The following is a 10,773-nucleotide window of genomic DNA, read 5'->3' on the forward strand; positions in this document are numbered from 1 at the left end:
AGCAAAACCTTAAAGCATCTTTTGCATTACCTCAAAATAGCAGCTACTTGGTGAGTGGGTACAATCACCAGAGTCAGGCCCAGCAAACCCAAATTGTAGCTCAGTTAAAAATACTTAGAACTTATTTAAAACCAGCGTTAATCTCCAATGTTCAGCGAGGACACTTTAAAATATCAAGAATCTAAACAGAGTTTGGTGCATTTGTTACAGCGGCTGCTCTTCTGGTTCAGGAAGCTGAGGATCATGGGTAATATCCTCCATTCAGTTGTTTCAGTTCAGTGACTACACACATTGTTGGGCTTTGTTTTTTTCTCGACATGAACACCACTTACCAACAGTTAATCACCACGTGTGGCTGCAGAGGGCGCTGTTGCTCAGTAAGTTATATAGTGTTGCTTTAACAGTGGGGACAAAATTGAAAATTCAAATTACAATGATGACCACTAAATATCCATTTAATTTATTAATTTCCATATAAACTTATTCAAGTATTTCTGATGGTAAAGATCCAGTCCTCCTGACTTTCTCCCATTTTAGACAAATTGTTTGTGTGAGTGTTATCAATGCATGAATGCAGGGATGTCAATTTCATTGGAACCATTTAGAATCATTTTTTTATCCTGAAAATAACATTTGACTGTCCTTGTGGACTCTGTACAGTTCACGCAGATCTACAGGGAAATAAAATCTCAATAATTCTTACAACACACTGTGGAAGTGAACAAATGGACCTCAGAGAATAAACTGCATGTGGCAAATTTAGAAGTTTCTATTCTTGTTTGGATAAACACAGTACAGACGGAACCAAAGCTACACTTATTATCCATTTCAGGCTCAGACTCCATCTGAGCTGCAAAGTGTGAGCAGAGCGCAGAGCTCCAACTTGAACTAATGTGAGGGGGTGGAAACAGATGAAGTTTGGTAAAAAAAAAAAAACTCCTTCCTCTAAAGTGGAAACAATCCAACAACTCAGAGTTTAAAGGGCTAATGTCTGTGAGGCTGTTCCAATTTCTGCCTCAGCTAACACACAGCTTAATAAGCTACAAGGAAGAAGGAAACGATTGAACCTTCTTCCAAAAACCAAATCACATCGTTGTGATGGAAACAGATCACACCAGCGAAGACAAAAAACTGCTCTCTGCTTCCCTTCTCTGGACTGTGCACATCTGTTTTTCTCACATTTGCTCTTTAAAATGAATTTCCAAAAAGGCTGAGCACTCTGCTTTCACTGTATTTGGAGAGTGAAAGACATCTGTGTAGATTCTCCAACAGGATCTGCATCAGAGATTTTGGTGGCAGCCTTCTAGATGTTGAAAACATCAAACACTCTGATTAAAATGAAATAATTTATCAAACAAGCATCCAGTCCAGCTTTTCTATCAATTAAAGAAAACTATTTACCACAATTCTTGTTCGTATACTGGTGACATGACATGGCTTTAGTACATTTTAGCACCGTCACTGACAGTGAAAAAATAAAAACTGTCTTTCTCCTTGAACTGCAGGTACTGACCTGACGATATGTCAATTAAAAAAAACAACTAATGAATGCAAAGTTACAATGCAAAACTTGTTCACTCAATTAATGTAAAAAAAACAACAAAAAAAACACCTAAAGTCTGCAAAACATGCACAACCATGACTTCTGTTAGCAATGAGACTGGGGCTAGCAAATAAAATGATCTTTGTTTACATTCTCCTGACTGAAATATTTTGTTCTGCACAAAATTAGGATTGTAGCAGTTTCACTGTGTAAAATTTTCTCCAAAAAAAAAAAGAAAGAAAGAAACTAATGCACATATCAGATTTCAACTATGTCGACCAAAACACCTTCGATCTAGCAACCGCAGGACCATTTCAACAGTGAGGACACGGCTGCTTCTGACCTGAGTCACAGACCAACAAGTCCACAAGTCTGTGTTATTCATCCTCTCTGCAGCACTGTCCTTACACACCTCTGCTGTCTTGCTCTAAGCACAGGACCAGCATATTTAAAATGGAGAGAGGGAGTTGTGAGGCTGAGCGGTTCTGCAGTGATCTTAGTCTTTATTCAGCATGTGGAGTGGAGCAGAGTGGGAGAGGTGCTCAAACTAGCAGCAGCTGCTCCATGCCTGGCACAGCTTCTGTGTGTCTATTCCTGCCCTCGCTCTGTCTGGCAACCTCTCACTGCTGCTCCTCTTCCTCCTGGGCCGGGCCCTGGCCTTGTGTTTCTTCCTGACCCTGGGTGTCGGCCTGGGCTTGTGGCTGCTCCTGCGGTGGCCTGGGAGGGGGTGCCGGGGCAGGGGCGGGCGGACGAGGCGGCACTATGATTTGGTGTTGGCGCTGTCGGTAGGCGATGACTGTGCCCAAGAGCAGGGCGATGACAGTCATAAGGTAGAGGTCCCACTCCGGGCCCAGAAGCTGGTCCAGGTCCACCTGAGAAATCAGCTCCTTCAGCTGAGAAGAGCCGCAGCCAATCGAGGAGAGGATGAGGAGACACATCTGATTAATTTCTCTAACGTCTAATGAAGAAGCTTTTAATTTACTTAAATTTTAGTTCAGTGTCTCTATCTTGAAGCCAAATTGTCACAGCTGAGCTTGAGATTTCAGGAGGGAGTACTTACGTTAAAATCCTGCAGGTACTGAAGTGTGTAAATCAGACCCAGCTTGCACAGAGCCAGGAAAACTGGGACCTGGGCATCAGGACTGGCTTCAGCGGCCATATCGTAGAAACGCTTGGCTAAATGAATGTCCTGCAGAAAACAAATGGAACAAATCTGAATTACAAATGAGTCTGTGCATCTTTGGATTCCAGAGCAACAACTACATTAAATATATGCTGAATTTATAAAGCAATATTACTAAGTGCAGATAAATATAATATTGAGAGCGAGCTGATGCTGAAGAGTCACCAGTGAAACTTTATGCTCACCTGTTTGATGCCCAGGCCTTTCTCATGCATGTAGCCCAGGTTGAACATGGCCTGTGCGCTGTGCTGCTGCTCTGATGCGAGTCTGTAGTGGATGACAGCTGTCTCATAGTCTACATCCGTCCCGTAGCCATAGAAGTGATAGTCCCCGAGTTTTATCCTCGCCACAGTGTAACCTGGGAAAGACAATAACATGCATCAACTTTATTTATTGGGAAGTAAAATTTAAATGATTCTTTTTGAGGAAATCTCTCAGTCGTAGATGGAATCACAGAGGAGGAGAAAAGCAAGAGAGACAGTGTTTGTAAGGACTCACCTTGTGCTGCAGCTCTTGTCCAGTGGAGCAAAGCACGAGGGTAGGTCTCGTTGTCACTGAAGATCTGTATCCCTTCTGTTTGAAACAATTCACACAAACACATATTAAAGGGTGAGAAAGTTACTTTTACTAAAATTGTTGTTGTTATTATCAGTAATCTGGAAAATGTTCATCATTAAGACACAGGAGCAATAAGTTGAATCAGTTTTTCTTTTGTTTGTTAATTAATGTGTATGTGTAAATTCTATCATAAAATGTGTTGAATCATCAAAAAGTCACACAGCAGAGTAAGAAAGATTACTCTCTTCCACATGTCAATTAACTGTTATTTGAACCCGATTGAACTTAACACTTAAACACTTTCTTTCCTTCCAGTCAAGATGAAAATGTCATGGTTTCTCTTACTCTGGTCCAGAATGAAGGCCACGTTGCTCTGGGCCACCTCATAGCCCTGCTCGGCCAGTAGCAGATACTGCACCAGTGCTGCATCGGACTCGCCCTCCTTGAAGCTGCCGTAGGCCGTCATCAGACGCTCTGACCAGCGGCCGCGCTCACACACGTTCTTGAAAAGCTGCAGCAAAGACACAGGCACAAAGTCTGACAACCCAAACAACCAGGCATGCTTCTGAGGATTGTGACTTCTGATTAAATCAGTGTCCAACTGGCAATACTGTAAGAGTGTAAACACTGGAACAAGACTAGAATATATTTGAACTGTTCAACTCAAATTAAGAGCTCAGTAATTGGCAGAGAGACGCTTTCAATCTCTACTCATTTTGACATAATGAAGAGAAAAGGAGCAGCGGCCCCACGGTGGCTCACCTCCACAGCAGTGTGGCAGGAGCGCATCACACCTGTGCCAGTGGCGTGCATCTGGGCCAAATTGTAGAAGGCCAGGATGTGGCCCGCCTGCGAGGCCAAGTTGAAGAACTTGAGAGCCTGTTTGTAATCGCGCTTCACACCAATGCCGTCTGGGGAACGAGAGGGAGAAGAGAGAGAATAACAGTGAATCACACGGAAGAGAAAATTCTTGTAAGCAGAAGTAAAAGTAATGTGAAGGGAAGAAAGAAAAAGTGACTGAGGGCTCGTAAAGGAAATAGATTATTACCTCTGGCCAGTAGGTTATGTTTTAAACCTTAGACAGTAAGTAAGGGTTTTCACCCCTGGCCATTAGTTTGTTTGTTTGTGGAAACTTGGTGAAAGGATGGGACATGTGCCAAGAAAGAAGAGAGTACATTTTGGCCTGAATGCAGACAAAGTATAAGATACAGGATTTTCTTGAATGATGCAAGAGCATTTTTTCCCCTCTCTTTTCTTCTGATATTTTCATCAGATTCTCAGAGAATAAATAATGGATCATGATGAAAAAATAGGCATATTAAGAAGACTGATATTTATGAGTGTGTGCAATTTGGTGAAGATCCACATAAAAATCCAGATCTAGCTAATTTAAATGTGGTTTCATGAGGGAACTGCTGGGCCTTGACAGATGTATAAGCTCTACTGATGTCTACTCTAGTTTAAATCTTCAGATGTAACATGATCCACCAGACCAACAACAAAGAAGAAGAAAAAGCTATGGCAGGAAGCCGCTGTGGGACGATGAGCACAACAAGCAAACACCAAACACAGAAGCACATACGAACAAACTTCTTAACACTCACTGTAATACATGGTGCCCAGCTGGAGTTGTCCATCCACCCAACCCTGCTCTGCTGCCTTCTGGAAGTATTTTAGTGCCAGCTCATAGTTCTGAAGACACAAACACACAACCTTCAAAAAGCAGCTCTCATTTCAGCACCAGCGATTCAGAGTGAACGTCTCACAAATCAAACTACTGAGATTTATATCTCCCCACATTTCTATTCTCAGTGCCAGGAACTGAAGCTGCCAGCATAGAAAAAGAAAACAATCTGAAAAGTAAAATAAATCATACTCCAGTCATCTTATGTTAATGTGGAGTGAATGTAAAAACAAATGTAGGGCTCCTTACCACTGGGACACCTCTTCCATATAGATAGGCCATGCCCAGGCCGCTCTGCCCCACCGGATTACCCTGAATGAAAAAAACATAAAATAAATGAAAAATAACCTGTCAAAGCAAACGCTGAGTGAGTGACAGATGAATGACATATGTCATTCGACAGGTTAAAAGTGTGCAGTAGCAGACACATGTTCCTCTCAGGAGGTTTAAGGATAACACTGATCCAAACACCAGAGTTGAAAGTCCTCTGCTCAAAAGACAAATATTCTCCAGCTTCTTTCTTACCAGGTCTGAAGCCTTCTTGAAGTACTGCAGCGCCGTCTCGTTGTTCTGAGGCAGAAACTCGCTGCCCTCCGAGTACATCTGAGAGACACAAGGAGTCACAGCAATGAAAAATTTGATGTAAGGACCAGAATATAAATACACCACAACAGAACTGCCAAACCATTGGCTTTCTTTATTTTGGAAGGAATTCAGAGATTCGTGCTGCTCTCCAAGTATCTGACTGTTTCTCACCCAGTATACATACATACTCATAATATTTGCAAACACAGAAGTGGAACAGATGGATTAAAAGCAAACTTATTAAAACCAATCTCAATATTTACAGATACCAATAGAAAAAGAAATGTTTAGAACAAAAAAGAGAGGTGCATTAAGTAAAAATGTACAGCCAGACAAATAGATTCCACCTCATCTCACCCACCTTTCCTAAGAAAGCCATAGCATGTGTATTCCCTGCATTGGCAGCCTGGTTGAAGTAGTCATACGCCCTCTGTTGGAGAGTTTTAGAAACACATTCAGTGGTGAAAAAACTACCTCAGAAATACATTTAAATGAACTTTTTAAAAGAAACTTACCTGGTGATTTTGTTCAACTCCACGTCCTCCATGCAGATGAAGCTGACCCAGTCCCACCTGAAAGGAGGAAAAATAGCCTTGTTTACTTTGTGGCATGATACAATAAGTATATTTAAAAAACTATAAATGGACTGGATTTATGAGGCACTTTTCTGGTGCTTTACAGTACAAGTACAGTCAGGAGAAAATTAATGGATCGGTATTGTGTCCAAAGACACTTCGGCATGCAGACTGGAAGAGCCGGGGATCAAACCAGTGATCTTCTGGTTAGTTGACGACCTGCTATCCTGAGCCACAGTACTTTTATCTTTAAGATTGAATAGCTTAGAAGCCCCAAAATTAATAAAATAATATCTGGATAAGATATGTCTAAATATGTAACAACAATATAACATAAGTTCTGGCTGATCATGTTAACTAAAAATGTGTCGTTAAACAAAAAAATATCAGTTATTAGATTACAGACAGCAACAGCAACTAACAAACTTAGAAGTAGATATGATGTACATAAGTCACACTACAAGTGGAACTACTTTTACTTATGACTCCATTGGACAATTAAAAACAAAGGACAATGTCATTGGTTTTACCTGAGCTTGTACGTCTCCTTTCTCAGCTAGAAACTGGTAATACTGGATCAGGTCCTCCTCCAACATCCCGCTGGTGGAGCCCGGGTTCTCCACCTCATCCAGAAGCCTGATCCTCTGCACAGCTGATCCCCCCGTCAGCGACACGTCACTGGCCACTGGTTCAGAGGGCAGAGTGGAGAAAAAGAAAATGGGAGAGAAAAACCTTTAATGAGGTTGTGCCCAAAACAATCATAGAATATTAGATTAAAGTGTTTAAGAAGTGCAGCAAATTCTTACCTTGATTTGCCACAAGCCTGTAGTGCGTCAGTGCTGACTCACAGCTCTGGGGAACACCCACACCTCCCCAGTATCTGTATCCCTAATAAGACATAAAAATGGAAAACGGATGTTTAAAACCTTATACAGAGAGTGATTCTGTAATTTATTAACAAACCAATGGACTCACCAGAATCATATGAGCTACCAAGTTTCCACCAAGTGCACCGAAGGTGTAGTAAACCAAGGCCTGAGAAATTAATGGAAAGTGTCAGATTTTGTCCAAACCAACCTTCAATAATCACATTTAACCTCTGAGGCAGAAACAGCTCGATCCAAAACTTTAAGACAAAACTTAAGTCACACTGATTAATAAAAAAAAGCACCTTAGCTTGACTCGAGTTAACTCCAAGTCCTGCAGCGTACAGAAAACCTAGAGCCTTTGGAAAAACAAACAAAGCACACTGTCAAGTATTTGATTATCTGAGCAATAATAATCAGTATTTATAAAAAACTAAATGTCAGCTCGAAATGAAAGTCTTTTTCTCATTTAAAAGATAGTGGAAAGTGTGTTTATTTATTATGTGAATGTAAAGTAACAGAGAACTTTGCTATTTACTGATCTATAGATTAGATAAACAGCACTGTGGCCTTCTCCTGCTCCAGGTCTGTGTGGAAGTGTTACACTCCATTTACATAACACACCTGCTGATGGGGAAGATATTTATTTACTGTAACAGCCCCAAATGGGAGGGTGTGAATGGGAGGGTGTGATTAGAGAAAGCTATCACATGGTGCACACACACAGTGAACTTATGTCAGGAGAGCAGGTAGGGGCAGTCCAAAAACCTTTTACAAATAAAGTTAATTGAAGACAACCTCAGCACATGACAGCTTTCAGTAGAAGGATACATACATCTCCATAAGATGTCATGTAGGAAAAGACCCTAAATAATGACTGTAAGGAGATTACTTTATGACTATAAGTCAGTTATTAAACAGCTTTTGTACAGGAATGAATTTGCCCCAAACTCTTTCATCAAAATAACATTTTGGGTGGGAACTGTACCATCTGAGCTTTGGGTGAGCCTTCCACAGCAAGCTTCTCAAACATTTCTTTGGCCTTGGTGACATTCTGGTTTATGTAGTCTCCAAACAGCATGGCGTATGCCACCTTCTCCATGGTTTTTTGGTGTCCCTTCTCTGCCACTTTCAGTAGCTTTTCATATAACCTGAAAGAGTTGTATAAGCAGAGGTGGTGAGGACAGTGAGACACGGGTATGAAAAAAAAATTGATGTGTGCATAACAAACAGTGCTGTGACATCTAAAGCAAACAGGGATGTGTCAACCAAAGTCACATCGTATTAGAGCATACATAAAAAATAAACTGTGAAGTACACATATGCAGGTAGAGATACATTCTGTAATAAGAACAAACATGAAATCTAGATACAGATACAGATGTGTTAGGGTTGATAAGAACTAAGGGAGTAGATCAGAGGTAGGGAACTCACTCTTTTTTCAGTGTCTTCCTGGTGGTGGCATTTAGCATGCGCAGGACAGTCTGATACAGCTCCTCAGCTTCCTCCGCCTGTAATCTCTGCTGTGCCTGCTCCTCCGCTATAGAAAGAGGAGAGAAGTCGAAAAGAGCATACAGATTCAAAACATTGGCAACAGCAGAGACCATGATCATTTTGAAAATAAAAACACAATGTGCTCTAAAACCAGTTTCAGTGGGCTCAGTTGGCTTTTTGTGACAAATGGGGCTAAAACACTTCAAAATATTCAGGCAAACTTTAGACTTACTCTCACAAAACCCCCACTTCTTCTCCTGATCATAGTCGTAGATTGTGGCACACCATAACCGTCCATCCCCCCGTCCATCAGTGGTACAGTCCATATACTCCTTCCGTTGGAAGAGGAATGGGAAGACACAGGGTTCTCCATGGGCTGTACCTCCATTCACCACAGGAACTGAAAAAAAAATGTACCGTATTATTTTAGTAGTTATAGCAACAGTAATAATGTACAATTCTATTATACAGATACAAAATGGTATTTAAAGAAAAATCTCTAAATCTTCATCTACATATTAAGCTCAATATTGTACTTGTGCAAGAAGCCAGGAGGAGAATAGTTAAAAAAAATCCCCAAGTAAAATGATGTAACCGACTGCAAGAGGAGCCACAGGTGCAAAGTGCAGTTAATTTCTCATGGGGTTTAACTGTCTATCCAATCTGGCTCTGCCCTGAAACCACACGCGTGTATGCTCAATACTGAAAACAGGTTAGACTCAACAGAGCTTACAAAAAACCGTGAAGGCAGATGCGATTTAAAATACAGATGGTGCCAACCTTAGGAGTCAGTAAATCACCTGACTGTCACTGCTACATGACAGTTCTGCTCTTATCCTGTGATTCATTTGCCTCACAGCACAATTATTATTTACCACTATGTCTTTATTTGAGTTCAGATTTTAGTCTTTACCCTCTTTGGGTTTCTCCTCAGCTGGAGGAGGCTGGTCGGGCAGATCCTCCTTCTCTTCTCCCTCCAGTATATCTGCAGGGGACTCCTTCTCCTCCTCTGGGCTGGAGACTTCATGATCGGAGGTCACAGAGGCACCTGCCATGATTACTGATGCCAGACGGACATCCTCTTCTTCATTGTCCGGGTCATGATAAGACTGAAAACATGGTGGGATCACATTAAAACAGACTGAATGCAGCGCACAGGCAAAAAAACTATGGATTTGTGATATTGGTTATTTACAGCAGGTGTTTCCATTACTTAAAAGACTAGCAACGACTTGTCATGCACATGATAACCATTGTCAAATCCCTTACAGTGTGACGTACCTTCAGCTCTGGACCGTCATTCTCCCGTTGCTCTTCATCTGTTGAGTATCAATATCACAGTTTTCAGGACAGTGGACGGACATGTTTGCTAAAAATAAACAGCTTGGTACCACACAGCTAACGTTAGCAGCTTTCCTCAGTGTTAAACCACATGCTCTTACCTGATGATATTCCTCTGACGAAGACTACCAGCACAATGGTCCAAAAACAAAGTCCTCTCGTCGTCTTAAAACACCTTTTCAACCCCATCGCTGCTACTGCTGTTGTCAAGCTAACACTGTGCTAGCTGGAGCTGCTGCTGTTCCTATCGCCACACATTCAGGAGCAGCGGAGTCCCAGTGTGAGTAACATGGACAAACACACACACGGACACACGAACGAACCCGAATCTCGCTCCGGTTACTAACCCGGTTAATTTTAGCTGCCGTGGCTGTCAACGGAGCTAACAGATTCCAATGCAAAGCTAAGCTAGCAGAGTAGTGACAGGCTGCAGGGACGTGAGGCTGCTAACCAGAAAAAACCCCAAACACGGATCATTTACAGAAGAGTCAACACCCCCGCTTCCCCGTCAGTCACCGAGCGACTCTCTGTGCACGAAAACATCCGCGTTTCAGTGCGAAATGTAAAAACCTCGGGCGTTTTATTGGAATAGACCAAACACTACTTAGCTTCTCATGTTAAGCCCCGTACCACCGAGAGACACTTCCTGTTCTCGAATTCTGACCAATCAGGGCGCCTGTCGCACGACGCTAGCCAATGAGAATGGGGCTGAGATGCTTCAGCCAATCAGGTGCGTACACAATTATGTTTCTCGGTGATGGGCTCGGCCACGACATCACAACAGAAAGTGCAGGAGTGTGTGTGTGTGTGTGTGTGTGTGTGTGTGTGTGTGTGTGTGTGTGTGTGTCACTTTAGAGACAATCTGTACAGTTTAATATATTTGCAGTGCATTGAGCTCTTTGCCACAGTAATTTCATCATATTTTTTGTACCTCAATGCTATCA

At 41.9% G+C, this 10,773-nt stretch overlaps 1 protein-coding gene across 1 annotated transcript; it reads right to left on the reverse strand.

Moving 5' to 3' along the window:
- Positions 1 to 437: 437 nt before the first annotated feature.
- sel1l (SEL1L adaptor subunit of SYVN1 ubiquitin ligase) lies at positions 438 to 10,500 on the reverse strand. Its single transcript, XM_020091904.2, has 21 exons — positions 9,931 to 10,500; positions 9,770 to 9,807; positions 9,402 to 9,597; positions 8,721 to 8,888; positions 8,429 to 8,534; positions 7,983 to 8,145; positions 7,300 to 7,353; positions 7,104 to 7,163; positions 6,935 to 7,016; positions 6,659 to 6,813; positions 6,069 to 6,125; positions 5,915 to 5,983; positions 5,494 to 5,571; positions 5,218 to 5,280; positions 4,889 to 4,976; positions 4,047 to 4,195; positions 3,630 to 3,795; positions 3,225 to 3,299; positions 2,912 to 3,084; positions 2,604 to 2,732; positions 438 to 2,436 (listed from the first exon to the last, which is right to left on the reverse strand). The coding sequence occupies exons 1-21, from the start codon at positions 10,016 to 10,018 to the stop codon at positions 2,164 to 2,166; spliced, it is 2,430 nt and encodes an 809-aa protein (XP_019947463.2). The 5' UTR covers positions 10,019 to 10,500; the 3' UTR covers positions 438 to 2,163.
- Between the last annotated feature and the right edge of the window lie 273 nt (positions 10,501 to 10,773).

Source organism: Paralichthys olivaceus, chromosome 19 (assembly GCF_024713975.1).
Source record: "Paralichthys olivaceus isolate ysfri-2021 chromosome 19, ASM2471397v2, whole genome shotgun sequence".
In the NCBI taxonomy this organism is placed as follows: domain Eukaryota; kingdom Metazoa; phylum Chordata; class Actinopteri; order Pleuronectiformes; family Paralichthyidae; genus Paralichthys; species Paralichthys olivaceus.